Here is a 19,697-nt window from a genome sequence, read left to right as displayed (position 1 = left end):
TCGTTGGGAGATCTCCATTGGAACTATCGAATATGCACCGTGTACTAGTCGGAACAGTGTTTCTTTTGTTGATGACTGTCGTGTGGTGTTATAACTCCATAAGATTTCGGGAATAAGTTCGGCTCAACATCCTTTGGCCTCTGCTAATTTTTTCCTTAAAGCCTGTAAAATAATTTTGTTAGCTACCTCTGCAAGCCCATTGCTTTGTGGATGCTCTACAAAGGAAAAATGGTGCTTGATGTGAAGATTCGTTGAAAAAGATGCAATTCTTTTATCAATAACTTGCCGACCATTGTCGGAAATGACTTCTCCGGGCAAACCATATCTACATATTATAAATTTCCAAATGAAAGAGCGTACCTTATCCGAGGTTATTTTGGCAAGTGGTTGTGCATCTATGCACTTTGTAAAGGCATTGATGAATGGGAATGGTCTGAGGATATCGAGTCCCCATTTATGAAAAGGCCATCCGATTTTTTAGGCATGCAACAGTTCATCCGGGCTATGGATAATTGGTGCGCATTTTTTACAACTATTGCAACAGTAGACTTTTTCCATGCAATCTCTTCTTAACATTGGCTAGTACCTAGTAGTATCCTACTTTTAAGAGCTTTGAGGCTAGGCTCCAACCTACTATATGCATGCTGCAGATACCTTCATGGACCTTAGAAATTGCCAATTCTACTTCTGTGGGTCCGAGACATTTCAATAATGGTTGGGAGAACGCTATTTTATACAAGTCGTTTCCCATGATTGTGTAGTAACTTGCTTTCTTTTTAAATAACTGTGGCTTTTCTTCGGGTGGTATGTTCCCAGTTTTCAAATAGTTTATGTATAGGCTTTTCCAATCTGCCTGCTGCGATAAACTTAGAACATTTTTATCATATATGCTTGGTTCAATAAAGGTTAGCTGTGATAAAACATTCTGAAAATCTTGTATTCTAGAAGTTGCTTATTTGGACAAGATATCTGCTCTATGATTTTGTTCTCTAGGTATGTATGATATTTTAAAATGTTGAAACGTTGTGTAAGATCTTTTACTGCATTTAAGTATTGTTCTAAGGGAGGGTCTCATACCTGGAAATGACCACTTACCTGTTGGATGATGAGTAGGGAGTTACAGTGTACTTTGAGATTTTGAATGTTTGCCTCATTCGTAAGTCGTAGTCCAGCGATCAAGGCTTCATATTCGGACTGATTGTTTCTCACCTGGAATGAGAACCTTATGGATTGCTTGGCGAAGACGCTGATGTTGTCTTTAAGTAGAATTCCTACTCCACAGACCCTATCATTGGAGGCTTTGTCGACATATAATTCCCAAACTGGGAGGATTTCCTGTGTAGTGGTGAATTTGGCAATAAAGTCGGCCAGTATTTGAGCATTCAATGATCTTCTTGATTTGTAGGAGATGTTAAGCTCTGATAGTTCGACTGACCACTTGTTGCGCCTTCCGGCTAGGTATGGCCGTGCTACTATTTGGCGTAGTGGTTGGCTTGTTCGAACTATAATTTGATTATTCTGAAAATAATGTCATAGTTGTCGAGATGTGATTATTAAGGCGAATCTAGTTTTGCCACAGTTGGGTATCTGGTTTTCATATTCTGTATCACCTTGCTAATGAAGTACACTGGGCGTTGTTCTTTGCCTATTTCTGTGACAAGTACAGAGCTAACTATGTGAATTGAAACTGGAAGATATAAGTAAAGAGGTTTACCATGTTGTAGTTTCTGAAGAATAGGTGGCGAGCTGAGAAGATTTTTTAAGTCGATGAATGCTTGTTTGCACTCGTCGGTCCAGGTGAATTTTTTTGCCTTTCTAAGGCTATTAAAGAAGTGATACAACCAGTGAGTTGTTAAACCTCTTTAATTATTCGAGGTGATTGCATCTGTATCACAGCTCAGCATTTGTCAGGGTTTGCTTCTATCCCCCGGTGTGTTAACATGAAACCGAGGAATTTGCCCCCATGAAATCCAAATGCACATTTTTCTAGGTTTAACCTCATATTGTATTGTCATAGTTGCTGAAAGACTTTGTGAAGGTCAGCTTGGTGGGCTTCTTTCGAATCCGATTTTACTACCATATCGTCGACGTATACTTCCATATTCCGACCAATTTGATCTTTGAAGACCTGATCCATCAACCTCTGATATGTTTCTCCTGCGTTTTTAAGTCCAAAAGGCATTAGCTTATAACAAAAGTTAACGTGATCAGTTATGAATACAGTTTTGTCTTGATCTTCTGGGTGCATTAGTATCTGATTATATTCGGAGTAGGCGTCCATGAATCTTAAGACTTTGAAACCCGAGGTGTTATCCACCAATTTGTCAATGCTCGGCAATGGATATGAATCTTTGGGACATGCTTTATTCAAGTCTGTAAATTCTACACACATGCACAATTTCCTTAAGCTCTTTTTTACCATAACAACACTTAATAACCATGATGAGAATCTGATCTCACGGATAAACCCTGCAACGAGCAATTTCTATGTCTCTGCAATGGCGGCATCTCTTCTTTTTGTTCCCAAATTTCTCTTTTTCTGACATATTGGACCATTGGGGTTAATGGCAAGCTTATGGCATATGATATTTGGATCAATTCTAGGCATATCTGCTAGTGTCCATGTGAAAAGGTCGATATTGGATTGGAGTAATTTGGTGAGGTTTTGTTCATTGCCTGCAGAAAAAGCAGATCCGATATTAGTGTATTGGGTTTAAAGTTTGGTGATTTTACCTTGTGCAACTCGTCCATTGGTGTAGGTCAGCTGGAGATATTGTCTTGAGGGTCGAGTTCGGCCAGTGTCGGGATGTCGTCTGTATTGTAAACAGGGTTGACCCGTTGAATTGGTTCTGTTGATGGTGGTTTCAATTTCAAGCCTGCATTGTAACATTGTCATGCATCCTTATGGTCGGCGTGTACGATTGCAACAATGTCATCTTGCAAATCGAACTTTATGCACAAGTGAACTGTAGAAACAATAGCTTTAAAAGAATTAAGGGATGGTAATACCAAAATAACATTATAAGGGTTGACGCAGTCAACCACTAAGAATTGAATATCTAGGGTTTTTGAGCGTGGGTGCTCCCCTAGTGTGGTTCTTAACCACACATAACCTGTCACGGGAACCCTTTCCCTGGAGAAGCCTACCAATTCTCCGGTTGAAGGTTGCAAAGTTTTTTCACTAAGTTGCATATTTTGAAAAGTTGAGTAGAATAATACATTTGTGCTGCTTCTTAGATCGAGTAATACTTTTCTGACTGTCAGGTCCTCCATGTTCACTGAGATTACAATAGGATCATCTAAGTTCGGGAATTGTGACTTGAAATCCGATGCATTGAAAGAAATGTGTTCAGGGGGAGGGGTTGTTGTGATGACGAAGATCCTTCCATGGTTAGCATTGTTAGGTAACTTCGCTTTCTAGCCGAGTTGGTGGTTCCTCCTCCTACAAAACCTCCTGAAATATAGTTAATAACTCCCCTTGGTGTGGGAAGTTCAGACGAAGTATGCCATTTTCCTTTGTCTTTGGATGCTGAGTTATATTTCAGCTGATCTATTGTAGGGCTTGTTATTTCTTTTTGAATTCTGTTATTGATGTATTTGTCCAGGAACCCTTGTCTTGCCAGCCTTTCTAATAGGTCTTTGGCTACTACACATTCATCGGTGGTGTGGCCAAACTTTTGATAGAATGTGCAGTGTTTGCTCTTGTCTACGTACTTCTGATCTTGATAAGTTCCTGCTTTGTTGGGTGGTTTTATGATCTTAATGTGAAGGATTTATTTTATTATGTCTTCTCTTTTCGTGTTAAACTTTGTGTATGAGTCGAACTTCGGCATCAACTTAAATAGCTTCTGTTGTTCTTGTATTTATCTTCTTCTCTTCGGGGCGTTTGCTTCTCGGCTTTCCTGGCTTATCTTAGCTCTTCATTTTCTATCTGGCCCGATGCTTTATTCCTAAACTCGGTTAATATTTTAGGTAGTGACTGCAATAGTCTCCTGGAATCTTCCTGGGCAGAGGCCGCTCTTCAGCACATGTAGGTGCAAGTCTGGACTGAGATCAGGAATTTTCATTGCGACTGTGGCAAACTTTATCATGTAATTTTTTAAGCTTTCATGTTGCCCTTGCTTGATGGTGCTGAGGAAATTAGAGTCATGGACGTAGATCTTTGAAGCCACAAAATGGTTAATGAATAAGTTGGCAAACTCTTCAAAGCTAGAAATTGAACCTGCAGACAAACTGAAAAACAATAATAAAGTAGCTCCGTCCAAGAAAGTTGGAAAGGAACGACATAAGATTGGACCAGAAGCGCCATTTAAAACACATCATGGATTCAAATTTAGTGACGTAAATTTTTGGGTCACCAAAACCCTTATATGGTTTTAATGTTGTTGGGAGTGTGACATTTTTTGGCATTTGGAAACTCATTATTTTTTGCCGAGAAAGGATTTGTTCTTCTTTTTACGGATTTCAGGGGAGTATCTTCCATCGCCATATTTGTTTCAGAATGATGTTCGTCCTCAGGGTTTTCCTTGCTCGCATTCCTTTTGTTACCCTCCTCCCTATCTCCACCTGTTCTACCTACTAGAAGTTTGTACATTTTCTTCACTTCCGCCTGGAGGGCAGCATTCATAACTGCTAATTTAGCATGAGTGGGAGGAAGGGGTGATGCTGCGTCATCGGTCATGCTAGGAATTCTACAAAAAAGAAGTAAAATAAACAAAAAAGAAGAATTGTGGGGTAATGTTAGAATTCAGCCCCACGGTGGGTGCCAAATGTTCTGTTAAGGATATTCTCCGAGCTATAGCTCGTCGCCGCTACTTGATAAACGCTTCCACATTTCCTGAACAACGGAAATAGGAGATCCCTAAAGCTTTTTCCTGGTCGTAGAACCTGCAAAAAGGACTCCGATACTCAAGTCAATAATATATCTCTTAAAGTGAAAACTAAACTAAAAGTATTAGGATTTACATTCTTTCTCTTGAAATCTGCCCCTTTAGCCCTGCTAGTGCTATTATTTATCGTTGTTCAGGTTAACCAACCTGTCGCCACAATCACCGAATTTTGGGGTGAATCCGAGAGAGTTGGAGCGAGGTGGTTCTTTTTTATTGGGCAGATCTTTATTTAAAATATTTTGAATATAAATCCGAGGTATAACCATCTTCATCCGTGTTATAAGACTTAAGGAACAATTATTATTATTATTATTATTATTATTATTATTATTATTATTATTATTATTCCAAAAATGATATCTAGATTACGTATTATTGACAAGTAAATCTTCTACTAATACTTGAACTTATGCCTACAATAGATTTCGTGGAACTTTAGACCAACTAGATATCGTTTCTTACTAGAAGGATACGGTTTACTACATCAATTTCGACAGATAATTGCGGTTTCTGAAAGCCAATTTTTGAAAATCACTACTAAATTAATGAAAGCAGTGGTGAAAATTTCATGGGTTGTGGAATCAATTTTATTTAGCAGCAGTTTAGTCAAAACTGCTGCTAAATGACAGTTTAGTAGCGGTTGGCAAGGCAAAAAAACATATTTGTTGCCAAATCATTGATATTTTAGTGACGGTTGTTGCACCAAGAGATATATAAACCGTATTTGATTTAGCAGTGCTTTGACTATGAACCGCCGCTAAATCAAGCAACTACTGGTTCTTTATTTCCATTCATATGAAGGTGTATAATCCAATTTGATTTGCTATCTTAGTATTTTCTGTATAAAATTAAAGCTAAAAAATTAAAAAAAAAAAGGATGAATGGAATTTGAATAAGCTATCAGGCAGTAGTCTCTCTCAACTTTGGTTAAGCTATCATCAAATAAGAAGTATTCGTTGTATCGATGGAGGCTTGTGCATGCTGTGAAAATGATAGAGGAGAAAATTAAATATAGACTCTTCTAGCTATAAAGTGTGGTAACTTTAATTTGTGCTTCGTGTTCATACTCAACTAAATCTGCTAGCTGCTGTCTTATTCATATTATTTTCTTTTTGGGTACAACTTTCATATTTGTTACTTTCATCTCTATCCTAATAACGTCCAAAAGTTATAAGAATGAATGCGCATGGCTAATTCATTGTTCATTCTTCTCCTGAAGGTTATAAGAACGGATAAAGTATATATTTTTTTCTATAATTTTATCAAAAAAGTTTAAAATTATTTTTAATATATCTAACAATTTTAATTATAATATTTTAAATATTTCAATGTGTTTTCACTGCTTCTATCAATGATTAGAGCCAAAAATAAGAATCATATTACGTATACATTAAAATCAACTATTAGTATAAAATACATATTAAAATATAAAATATATATTGAAAATGAGTTAATCAATACATCTATTTATATACAAATATATAATGACTAATTTTAGTGTACAAATAATATTTTTACAAAAATAATTACAAGTTTTTGAATTACGAATAATGTTAAACTATATATTAATAGTAAGTAACATGTACAAATAGAATTAAAATTTATTTTAAATATTAACGATAGAATTTATATAAATTAAACATTAGATAAACGTATAAATGTTTTTACAAACATTAGGATCGAATTTAATAGATGAATTTATTCTCAAAGAGGGAGCAGAAGAGAAAATGATAAGCCTAGCCAAGTAGCCATGATTGATGAGTATGTGTGCGGTCAATAAATGCGAATAATTGGCTAATTTCTAACCATGTTGACTAAGATATGGTATTTTCCCTTTCCCTTTTTCAAAGGCATTATTTTAATCCCTTTTTTCCTATTGGTGCACCTGTTTTGATCCATTATTGGTGAAAACCAAAACGTGGCGAGAAACGGAAACTAAGTAACAACATGATTAAGGAGGGCCCATCAAATAACGACCATAGTCCATACACACAAAGATATGAAGATATGCATTGTGAAGTCCTCCTACGTATCACCATATATGCTCCAAGACAAGATTTCATATCATATTTATCGTCCACAAATGCATGATCGTGCATTGTCGTGCACAAGACGCATATTTTCGTGCATTCTCAGGGCATAGATGAAGAAATCCTTAGCTAAGGAGAAATACTTGAATAGAGTTGGCCAAACAGTTAACAATGATCAACGGCTAATATGAGGCATTTTCTTTTGAATCCCACTAGAGAGCCAATGAAATATTTGTACAATGTGTACAATAGGCTGCTTATTTGATCTAATGTGTATTAATTACTATTGTACACATTGTATACCAATTACATTGGCTCCCCGTATTTTTCTTTTTTTTTTTTTTTTTGTTGCCGACAATATCTCTCAGTATGGCAGGACAAAGACTAATTCGTCACGGATTGGAGCTTCGTTTAAGAATTTGTTACTGACTAATGAGTTGTTGGCTTGCTATATGCACAAGACAAGATTCGAACTCACACTTTTTTAAGCGGACTAGTGAGTTAACCACTCAATCAACACAAATTGATTAACAAGAGACATATTTGAAGATATTAGATTCAACATTTTTGTTATCCAAGTTTACCAAAGTAGTTATGCTTGGGTACCGAAGTTAATGACACTATAATTTATTGGTTTAATTATTCTGTTGGTCATTATAGTTTTACCAAATTTGCAATTAAGTTTCTATATTTTTTTTTCTTTCAATTGAATTCCTACACTATTTTTAGTTTTATAATTAGGTCTTTCCTGATGTAAAAACTATTAAAGTTAGCTGAATATTTCTTTACAAATTAAAAGTATTCATAATTAAAAATCTAATTAGATCTTTGACCGCATGAATATTTTGAAAAAAATATTCTATTAATTTTAATATTTTTGACATAAAAAGAACCTAATTATAAAATTAAAAATAGTATAAAGACCCAATTAAAAAAAAAGAATAAAATCCTAATTAAAAATTTGATAAAACTATAAAGATCAATAAAATAATTAAATTTAATTTATTTTTAGATAATAAAGGTGATCAAATTATGAACTCTCAAATTAAGAAGAAAATTAAAACACTTTTTTTAAATAATACTCAAACAAATTTAAATTAAGAAAAACCATATTTTTCTCTTTCTAATGTTATTCATTATTTGTTTTTCTCACTCTCTTCAACTTGCATATATATATATACCAACTTTATCACTTGTCATCATCATTTACCGTGGAATCATCTTTCTTTTTTTTTTCTTTGACCAAAAGACTAATATTGATATTCTTTATAACTGTCGTTCTTACATTTTTTTTATTGCATTCATAAATTGATATATTTAGATTTAATTTGTCTCCAAATTTACCAAAAGGCCGAATCCTTTTTTTCTTAATTTTTGATCCTCAAACAAACCAGTCTCAATGTTTCAAGGGCCAACCGGTAGTCCATGCCCTCATGAAGTAGAATGGAAGAATGAGCTATTATTTATATATAAGCAAAAATTTACAATTTACAATGTCAACAAAATTTTACAGTGCAGCTTGTCAAAAGAAAAAATGGAGAATACAATGGGGAACTCATCACAGATTTTACAGAACCATCGTGTGGTGGTCAACTATATGTTAGAAGCTACTACTCTAAATGCTAACTACATAACTGAGCCATCATCAACATATATTCCATATTCCAATTTTGAATGAATTTGGCATTTTATATGGAATGACAATTCAAAATATTCTGCCGAGTAATATTGGGATCTAACACCAACATTTTGGTTTTGACATCAACGACTTACAAGCCAACCCGGTTTAATTAGAACGTCTTCCTTGAAGTTGCGACCCGAGACTGAAACTGACTCACCTTGACGGCGATAGCACTGTAAAGGGTTCAAAGCACTAGTAAGATAACGCATGCTTGATAAAACAGACTTCCACACAAATCGGGAGAAACAAAATTTTAGATAAGAATTATTAATGTAGTCCAGCAGAATAGAAACTTTGGTGCTTCCCAAGTTCAAAATGCCTATAACAATTATAGTTGGGAAGAATAATAGTTCTTATCATGTGGGAAACAAGTTTGCAGGCATATACATATCGGAAGCAAACAGAACTCCCAACTTAATGAAGCCAATAAAAATGTATTAATAGAGGTTAACTTAAAAGGATCTCTTTATGGACCTAAACAATATTTTGGTGTTAATGTTTGGGACATCACTTGTGCAATGGGTATAAATGAAAAGACAGTCCGGTAACAAACATTCCACATTAACACAGGGTCCAGGGAAGGGCCGCGCTTAAAGGGTGACATATAGCGAAGCTAAACTTGATAATTACATCAATGCAAAGGGTGCAATGAGTATAAATAGATGAAAGAAAAACACAATTTTCATGCAAGGCTTGACTAGCTCCATAGGCAAACATTTCAAAGTGTTGCTGCTCATTTGTAATGGATAGCTAGAAACACACTGCAAAAGCTGCATCAGAATTCCATAATTTTAACATGGGACTGAAGCCTCATACCACCGAATCCTAAAATTTACCTTGTTACCCAGCAATGCACATCAAGACATTCTAAAAGATGCATTTGGCAACAGTCTACCAGAAAAATTATGGATGGGATATGAATGGATAGAAACAAAAGTGCCATCAATTGAGAGAAGAGGTTGAGTACAAACCTTGTAACATATTACAGTGTCATCCGGGTACATTGCGAATAGCTTTGTACCAAGGCGTGCATCACAGGAGTCACAGAGACTCTCATCATTAATCTGAACATTCCTTGATCTTTCCTCCAATCTCGACAATCTTGCATCCATGTCTACGGCTCGTGATAAATTATGCACAATCTGAGAGAATTTAGCTACTGACATTAGTGGTGCACTAAACTGGCTTGGCTACAAAAGCATGGACACTATTGGGCACTGCATCCATGTACACATTTATACTGTTCCATTTAAAGAGTTCTTTTTTCTTTTGAATCTTTCAACTGGCACAGGTCAAAAGAAAGCACAAATTGTTATTTCAAAATGATTGTCTAGAGAGGAATTTTTTGGAAAAGAATAGTTCAAGCCCACTAGGAATAATGATCGGACAAAAATCATCATATGGTAGAGACTAAGCAAAACGGTAGTTGAAATGAGTCACATACGGTGTCAAAATGTGTTTGCAAATTGGTTATACTTGCCAAAAATCTTGAGGAATATGCTCAAGCTCACTTGGAGAAACTTTCCCGAGGGACTCATGCCCATTATTTTCATGATAACAACTACACATCTTAACTGCTCAGTCTAATTTAAGTTACCTTGTACTTTTCTTCTCGTGTTAAAATAAGATCAGAGGTTAGGGCAATCCATCCGTAAGGAAAGAATTATGAAGTACCTGCCCTTGGTGATGATGATGAACTCTGGCCCTGAACATTCTTAATAGAGTCTCAGAAGCAAGTTGAAGCGGCATATCTGGTGACAATTTCTGCATTATAAAGCCAATTTTTTTAGCAAGTAAAAACCCAAAATTAACAATTGCACGTCTCTTTTGAATGCATTCAACAGTGTACAACAGGAGAATTCAAAACAGAGTCAGAATTTTTGACAATTCAGAGAGACACACCCATCCAGATCGGTAATACAGCCCAAAAACAAAAGTATTTGATTAAAACATTCATGATGGTAGAATCTACAACTTAATATATATATATATAGTGCAACTAGATATCTTTTAAAAATTGTCCTTTATTCAGCCTTTAGAGGAGAGAGAAAATAAAAAGCAAATAACTTCCCTAATTTTTTGAATAACCGATACCGTAAAAGTAGGTATAAAAAATTAAAATAATATATTATTAAATTTAAAAGCTGACCAAAGGCTGAAATTTAAAAGACAAGCATATATATATAAAACTTGGAAATTAAACATGAAGAATGCACCAGATGTATCAATTATTAAATGAGAGATTCAAAAAGAATCAATAACCTCTCATTTATCAAGCAGCAAGAAATACAATGTTCTAAGTATAAGGTGCAAAATGGAAAATCAAGTACTTTACAAGCCTTCCTTACAAGTCAGGTTAAAGGCTTCCATTGTGTGTTCATTGAAAATTTTGATTTTCTATATGCATACTGTGTGGCCACCTAATGCAGCTACTCAGGCCAATTTCTAAGAAAATAGGGAAGAGGAATGTGGCTGGGTAGGGTGGAAAACAACCATCAATTCTCGTGAGTGATTAACTGCTTCTTTATATTAATCTATCTTCTGTGTCCAATGATGCAGGTTGCAAAATATTCACTATTGTAGTATAATTGAAAATGGTTTTAGTATTCAGGAGAAGATAGAGTAATATAAAACCTCTAAAACTTGCAAAGGGTCCAATGATTCTCCATGATTGTGGAGAAGGCGAACAGCAGCATTAAACATGGGCTCCTTACCATCTTGTGGATCCAAATACATTTCAAGCAACCTGAGGCCATCATCACATTTAAGAATGCATAATTCCATTACAATGTGCAAAAGAACTTCTAAATAGATAAATAAAGTATTGAAAGGGTTCAAGGGAGACATACTGCATGTAAGCATCAGGTCTGCCAATTTCAGCACAATACTCCTCAGCAGCCTCGCTGTCTTCCAACTTCCTATGAGCCAACAGACATAATAATATTTTAAAATATAAATAAATAAAACGAAAAATAAAAAATATTTTTCCAATCTAACACCTTGTAATTGTTTGCATTTAAGTGTTCTATTGCATGTCACACAAATTAACCAGAGAATTACAGAGAAACTGGAGAGCGTTGCTTCTATCGTTTTAATGTATTTTTATTTATTTATTTATTTTATTGAGGATACCTGGTCCTCAGATATCTATTTAATATCCTTCTCTTCTTGTTAATGATATTTCTTCTTTTGTCAGATACTAATAATATTCAGAGGAGTCATGTGAAAGAAAGTAAAATTTTGAAGCTAGCTGGGTTACTCACAAAGCCAAAATTTGGAGGACCAAAGTCTCCTGCCCCAGTCTTCTATACAGAATAGCCTGCCAGTGTCATATAAGCTCAATAAATAAAATCAGTGTATGATAATGATCACAGACAAAGAACTTGGTATAAAATACATACTAACCAAAGTCAGATAAACAGAGTTTAAGATAACACAATTAGAAGACTTACCTTTTCTAACCATAACTCTGACCCTTCAATCAAGTCAAGAACTTCTTCTGGATCATACAAGTCAGACGATTGCAAAAATACTTGCAGTCTTTTTCTTACACTAGTCTGAAAGATTGATATCCCAGAGGTACTCTCAGTATTACCACTATCGAGATTTTCAGACTCAAATGCTTCAATAGCTGATTTAGCAAGCGATAGGGCATACAACGTGTGCAACTGAGTGTCATTACAATCTTGCTCTTCAATCAACCACTGGAGAAACCTACAATGAAAAGAAATCAGGTCAACTGGAGGTACCTAGAGCGTGTTTGGGAATCATTGGGAAAAGAGTAAAGACCTTAAAAATAATATGTTTTGGTAGAAATGGAATAGATTATAATCGAAACTGATAACCTTAAGCTAAAAACAGCTTATAAGCGAAACCAATATTTTGAAGCTTATGAGTATATTAAACTGCATATATACATTAGATTTTCAGCCAAAAAACTTGTACCATTGCATTTACTGTAAAATAGTTTATTCCACATAACCACACATTTTATTAATCTGAATAAATTCATTCATACAGCAAATACAATGGTAAGCACAAAGAGTGATAGGGTCTAATCATGGATGACGATACTGCACCATCACAGCACCAATGCCGTATTTAAAAGTATGGGAAAAGATGTAAAGAAAGGAAAGACATAAAAATGTGGATGAGATTTATAATGGTTAAGTGATTGTATGAGATGCAATAATAATTAACCTACACTTCAAGTACAATAACAATATAATTATATCTAACTATTTCTAACACTATGAAAAAGCTGCTATATTTAATTATATGTACATGAAAAACATAAGACAAATTAAAACAAGACAAAAGAATCACCAATAGCATAATAAAATCCTCAGCCAGAATATCACCGAAAACCTTAGATAACATAGTAAAATCCTCACATATTATCATGAGTTTGAAATAATAAGCATACTGCTAGCAGATACCACAATGAATACCTTTGTAAGATTTCTACCTTCTGTGGATCAATAGCCGTAACAACTTCATCTGCAACAAGAAATGAAATGACATATGACTGATGATTTCAGAAATACAATAAATTAACAGAAACAGAAGCATAAAGATCACTGCTTTAGAAACCAAGATAAAAAATGGTCATATATATATATAAAATATAACCTACTCAGTAAATAAACCTGTTTAACTATGGAACAAAGAAAACAGAACAGAACTTCTTTGCAGAACTCCCTAGATTTGAAGTATTTTGCTAGAGAGCAATTTACCCACTTTTGATGATAGATTTTTTAATTTAAAAAAAAAAAAAAAAGACAAAACAAGTATTAATGGACAATAGAATTAGATGTTTAGATTCTATTTGGTCCAAATCACGTCATCTTTTCAGAGGACTTATTATCTCAAGAAAAAAAAATTAAAAAAAAAATGAACAATAAATAAAAACTTATTGCACCAGTGTCTAACACTGATATTTGAGAACGCTTTAGCTGAGGGCATCACAGCAATCACTTTCTCATAAAGACACCAGTAATTAGTATCACTCTATGATAATAACCAATGAAACAAGTAGTTCCAAACTTAATGAAACACATTATATAATACACAAAAGGCACAAAAAGTAAAAATTACATAAATCGTGTGAAATCATGTGTGTGAGCATTCTTTAAGAATCACAAGACAAACCAGGATTTAGTTGGACTACTCGTCTGTCTGATGTTAAAACTTTAACTGCAAGAACCTGGCTGATATCGGCAATCTAAAATTAAAAGGCCAAAAGTTTCAGATCATTAATTAAATAATGAAATTGAGCAAAACATATTTGCATTAACAACTGTTTATCAATTGTACCCATCCTAAATGTTGTAGAATCAAATCTTGGTCAGATGACTCCTCAAGAATTTTTGCAGCTTCGGCTGCAGCAATCTCCTTGCCAGAAACAAGGTTTTCCCTGCTATCCCGTATATTATTATTATTATTATTCAAGGCAGTGTCTATCCAGAGGCCAGATGAATAGTTTCTTGCTAGTATGCGCCAAATAGAAACAGCTTTTGAGCTCATTCCTTTACTGGCACATAGGAAAGCCAGTGTACGTAGGTGCCCAGACTCTTCCAACATCTGTTCCAACTCTTCCTGCACAAGAAACGTATCTCATAAGATCATCTTTCAGGCCTTCCAGGCAATTACCATTATATTAAGCAATGCAAAACAGGACAGCACAATAAATCCATAATAGGAAAAGGAAAAATTAACTGCTCAAATCTTATCCATGAAGCCAACAACTCGATCTTGATTGCTTTAATGAACAATATAAGATGTATACAAATCTCTTCAAATTATCAATAGGCCCTCCTTATATATATAAAAGTTCCGCAAATATCAAAACATTACCAACAACAATCTGCACATACCACAACACACCAGTTTGTAGAAGATGCCAGCCGCTCCATGTCCTCAACACGATTTAGGGCTCTATAAAGATACATTAATAGCGTGTCAACTCCCTCCCTAACTGATTGTGTTAGGTCCTTTTCTCGACAAGCCTCCAAATATCTGTACAAAATGACATAATATTGACAAATGTGCTTATGATTAATGAAACCAAGTCTAAAGATATAATTACAAATATAAGAAAGCTTTCATGTGCATAATTAATTAGCGATCCTATAACAGTATAATATTTAAAACTAGATATTTCAAAAAGATTCTTTTTCTGCTTAGTGCTTATGACTCATGATCTGCCGGAAAAAGAAAAAAAAAAAAAAGAAAAGAGTCCCAGACTCCCAGGAACAGGTGTATAGGATCTCTTCCATTGGTGTCTAGATGAATATCAGTCAACAGCAACATACTGATTTGGAAACTGAAACAAATAACTGAACGGAATTTAAACCTGCTAATGTTCTTGATTGCTGACTCCAACAAATCAGCTCTATTCGGTGGATTCAGAAACAGGTCATTATCTACAATTGTTTCTACACCTGCTTTCCTCAAGAAAGAAGCTCTCTGGATTGTCATTAAACCATCATCTACTACAACTTCAAGTGGGGCAGGTGGAGGATGCAAACCCCAATACCGATTCCTAGGAACCTACAAAAGCCAGTTTGAACCTCTGTACCACATTCATACAGCACAACCTTCAAACATTTGACCAATTAATATGCATTAACAACAAGTGCAACATTTCACAGCATAGAACAAAACCTAAGAGAGCAAACTATGAGTTAAGCCTGCATATGAAGTTGAAATTTATTAAGCACATTAAAACTCCACAAAATAGGCCAATGTATTACAAAATATAAAACATAAAGTTAAAATAGGCAACCGTAAAAAAGTTTATTTTCTTTTCTTATATTTATATATGCCTCAGATACATAAAATTTGTCATTGTCAAGCAAACAAGTCGCATATGGTTTCTATAACAGTAAGACATCCCCAGTTCAATAACGTGCAAACAATTTCAATGAAAATTGGCAAGACATGTCACAGAGTTCAAAAGTAAAACAAATGACCAGACAGAACCCAGAAGTGAGAACAAACAAGCAACAAAACTTTGAAACATAACTTATGAAAGCATTATATAACATAGCATGAAGTGCACAAAAGTACCAGTAAAGACCAGCGATTCGGATCTTGCATTATAAATGGGAATACTTCAGAAGGCTGCATTGTCTCTGAGAGCAAAAAGTGATCCACTGCCTCTTCAAAATGCAAGTCAAAAAGTAACAGAAACCCCACTTGAGCATGAACAAATGAGAGCAAATCTTTTGGCATTTCACCTTCAGCCTCAAGCTCCTCCACTAAGGATACCGCTCCCTTGTAATTCTTCTTCCTCAACAGATCCTTTATTTGTTCTTCAGAACGTAATTTCTGGTAGCATACTACCTAGTAATATAGTTTAAGAAACAGATTAGAAAAAAAAAAATCTTTAATGAGCTATAACTATGAGAGAGTGCATAGGTGACTGTTAAACGAAACATGTTGCTTGCATTTTGAAAATCAATCCAAATTGAAATTATAGACATAGATCAAAGATAATAAACTAGGACTAAAGTAAGTAAAATAAACCATAAGAGACATAGTTAGTTCAGTAATGGAACTCAATCAGATGCAATTGGAGCTTGTTATACCAAATTCAATCACATAAACTAGAAGTGAATTCAGATACAATATTTAATATAGTCATTCAACTCAAGTCCTTTTTCTATCCCTTTCATTGAAGTGAGGCCATAAACCTTCATTTGTATTATCCATCCTATACCTAGGTTAAATAAAACTCAGAATCAAACAAAGGTTGATTGGTTTCAGATCAAAATTCAACTGAATACCATGTTATCCAAACATGGGCACAGCTTTGTTCCATCAAAATGGATGACTAGCAAAATACAAATTTTGCAAGTGCTTTACAGCTACTGATGATAATTATTTCTAGCGGTCAGTGAAAGCTGTCACATTCTATACAGTGTAAACTACATACATAGGGTTAACAACAGTCACCTTACATGGAGTAAGATTTTCCAAATGAAGAAATCATTCACACTTGAGATAGCAAGTAGAATAATAAGTAGGCAGTAAGTATAGCAGCAGAAAGATCACTTTAGCCAAATACATACACAAGAAGTCACAGATAAGCTGAGTAATCCACTGAAGATTGCGAAAAAATAGATTTTGATTGTTTACCACATAACCCTGAATTTAAAACAGCTCTAATGTTAAAGTATTTTATTCATCATTATATTTTCCAAATCAAAGCAACAAGTTCAGAAGTTATCCTATTTTGAGTACTTGAATTTTCTACAATAACTTGGATGAAGTTCTGTACATTTTCAGTCTTTAGTTATTTTCCCCTGAGCATGGTATTTCCAAAAATAAATTTCTCAAACAGTTTTGGTCATTTTCATGAAATAGTCACAGAGCTACACCTCTACAAACAATTTAATTATCTGCATCTTCAAGCAAAAGGCCTATCTTAATTTTATCATCAATCCACAAATCCAGAACCATAATAAAATCTAACAGAAACCAAGCAACTAATTAAGCCAACCATATCAGCTAAAAATAAAAAAACCACACATTATAAAACAAAAACAAAAACAAAAGTAGAGAGTATATTCCAAATGAAGGTCTAGTGCCATAAGATCCACACTGGAAGGAACATACCTTGGTAGCAGTTGCAACAGCAACAAGCTTCCCACCCCTGTCTTCCTCACTTGCAACAATACAAGGCCCGATTCCTTCCCCACCAAACGGCAAAACCTGAACACAACTGCCACTTCTCTTATGATACAACTCAATTTTCCCATCACTCACTATCACCACATATGAAGAAATCTCTTCCACGGAGTCCAATCCGTGACGAAACACCAGACTACCACCCACCGGCTGTCCGTGGGGATCAACAATAATGCCCACATTGTCCACTAACAAGAGCACTCTCCACTCCTTCCTTAGCAGCTTCAACCGCGGAGGGCGTGACACATCCGGCAAGGAGAATATAACCCCACTCTGTCCGGTAACACTAGAAATCAAGCTATAACCATTGGCAGTGCCAACGATAATCGAGTCATCAAGCCACACCATGGTACTAATAACACCATCAACAAACTGAATCTCTTTCAAAATCACCAAAGAGCCGGTACCCCCACCACCCAAAACAAGCTCAACAAGCAACAACCTCTTCCCAGCAACAACTGCGAAGACGGAATTACCCTCACCGTGGGCCTCCCCTTCCTTATTTACCCTCAATCCATTTACCCTAACTCCACTCCCCAATCTCTTCAAAAACCTCTGACCACCACCACCACTGCTGCTACTAGCTTGTTCACCGGAACCCTCAGACTCAGCACCACTCCTCACCCTCCTCGCAACCACCGAAACCCCTTTCGGAAAACTCAACCTCGCCGCGTGATTAGTCAGCTCCGAATCCACCAGAAACAAAGAACCCTCTGAAAGAACCAAAACCTTCCCCAACTCAACAAGAACGAAAATTGACTCCACGGGCGAATCGCCGACAGATACGCTTCTCTGGAACGAAAGCTTATGCAAGAAAGTGGACTCACCGGTGCCGCCGTTGTGCTTGGGGTGATCTGAGCCGTTGGATGAGGCGGAATTGTTGAGATTTGTGGAGAGGGAGAAGAGGGTTCCGGAGTAGGTGCCAACGTAGAGGAAAGCGTGTTGAGGATCGGAGGGTGACGTGGCAACGGCGAGGGATCGGATGGTTGTGGCGCGTGAATGGGAAGAAAGGTCGAACTGCGAGAGTGGCTCAATCACTGTGCGGCTCATGCTGCTGACTTCACCTTTCGCCATTTTTTGTTAATTTTTAAGATGGAATCAAATGTGGGGTTATTGGTGTGATGAATGTCATTGAAATTGAAGATGAGGTTGGAGTGAGTGTTTCCGTTGCACTGTGCTGTTGCTTGCGGCAGGGTCGAAGGGGATCTCGGGATTCTTGGTAGACGCCTGCTTGTTGCTTGCTGTTTTGTGTTTTCTATGCTGACAAGTGACAATCAACTTTTTTTTTTTTTTCCTAGGTTTAAAAATTGAAGAAATTAATTTTAGGGCAATTCACCATAATAAATAAACTGACATCTAATATTATCAGATTACACAAAATGCAAAATATATACCAAAATGTATTTTTCTCATAATTTATGTAAATCGCAACAGAAGTCCTGCGGTTTACGTATACACGTAATCCGCTATAGGAGTGCCGCAAATTACGTTATAAGGAAAGTAAGCATAATCCGCGACAGGAGTGTCGCGGTTTATGTGTGAATGACGAGTGTGCATAAACTGCGACAGAAGTCTAGCGGTTTATGCGTTAGTATAAATGCGCTTTAGGAGTCTCGCGGATTACATTTGTGGTGGTTATAAAGTTTTTTAGAGAGAGAAGGAGAGGTTTTCTAGAGAGAGGAAAAGAGAGAAAATTCTGGGTTGGTTGAGTTGAGATCGGGTCAGGACCATGACGAAGGCACGCAGTCTTTACAGGCTCAACGACGTTGCGCACGTTGCTGGCAACATAAACGAAGAGGTTAGTTTAGTTATTTTTAGTTAATGTATTTCGTATAATATTTTTCCAATGATTGTGATTTAGATATATATTTAAATTTAGATTTAAATTATTATTTTAAAATCATAAAATTTAGTATTTAATTAATTTAGATTAAGGTCTTGAATCGTTTATACCTTTCATTGAATTTTGTGATTAGAAAATAGGAACGGTATGTTACCTGTTTAAACTTTAATATTGTATTTTTTGTGTTAGATTACTTTAAATTAGTGTTAGATTTTTTATATGTTTGGTTTTTTCTGTCACATGCTCCAACCGACTAGGTGTATTTATAGTGTCCGGAGGCAGCAGAACATGCCTCTGCATGACAGGATCGTACCCTATTTGGAGAGGGCTGGTTTGTACCACCTGGCGAGGCTCAACGCCAGGTGGTTCTGGTTGGACGAGCCGTTAGTCAGTGCTTTCATCGAGAGATGGCGTCCTGAGACGCATACCTTTCATATGCCTTTTGGAGAGTACACTATCACGCTGCAGGATGTAGCATACCAGCTGGGGCTGCCGTGGATGGTTTACCTGTATCCGGGTGCTTTACAGATTTTGAGAAGCTTATGGAAGAAGGCAAACCG

General features: G+C 35.7%; 1 protein-coding gene across 2 annotated transcripts; it reads right to left on the bottom strand.

The window, feature by feature from the left end:
* Positions 1–8,358: 8,358 nt before the first annotated feature.
* Positions 8,359–18,583, bottom strand: LOC107618161 (Vacuolar sorting protein 39). Of its 2 annotated transcripts, none has more exons than XM_016320124.3 (14): positions 17,223–18,583; positions 15,672–15,947; positions 14,956–15,152; positions 14,477–14,618; positions 13,917–14,198; positions 13,752–13,824; positions 13,052–13,100; positions 12,053–12,314; positions 11,864–11,919; positions 11,450–11,518; positions 11,235–11,346; positions 10,275–10,364; positions 9,572–9,742; positions 8,359–8,773 (listed from the first exon to the last, which is right to left on the bottom strand). In XM_016320124.3, exons 1-14 carry the CDS (start codon positions 18,366–18,368, stop codon positions 8,681–8,683), a joined length of 3,018 nt encoding a protein of 1,005 aa, XP_016175610.1. In that variant the 5' UTR covers positions 18,369–18,583; the 3' UTR covers positions 8,359–8,680. The 2 variants fall into 2 exon arrangements, with proteins under 2 accessions (XP_016175610.1, XP_020968175.1); XM_021112516.2 differs by lacking the exon at positions 8,359–8,773 and adding an exon at positions 9,085–9,370 and having other exon boundaries at positions 17,223–18,559.
* Positions 18,584–19,697: the final 1,114 nt, after the last annotated feature.

The sequence above is a fragment of the Arachis ipaensis genome, chromosome B9 (assembly GCF_059453495.1).
Source record: "Arachis ipaensis isolate K30076 ecotype BB chromosome B9, ASM5945349v1, whole genome shotgun sequence".
Lineage (NCBI taxonomy): Eukaryota > Viridiplantae > Streptophyta > Magnoliopsida > Fabales > Fabaceae > Arachis > Arachis ipaensis.
This window is presented reverse-complemented; position numbering and strand designations above follow the sequence as displayed.

What these genes read in the sequence shown, in the direction of transcription:
- LOC107618161 (XM_021112516.2), bottom strand. Translation starts at nt 18,368, where the DNA reads ATGGCGAAAGGTGAAGTCAGCAGCATGAGCCGCACAGTGATTGAGCCA. An exon ending in AGACCTGATGCTTACATGCA is followed by an intron (nt 11,347 to 11,449) that starts GTATGTCTCCCT and finishes TGATGGCCTCAG; the next exon opens with GTTGCTTGAAATGTATTTGG. An exon ending in ACCCTTTGCAAGTTTTAGAG is followed by an intron (nt 10,365 to 11,234) that starts GTTTTATATTAC and finishes TTTATAATGCAG; the next exon opens with AAATTGTCACCAGATATGCC.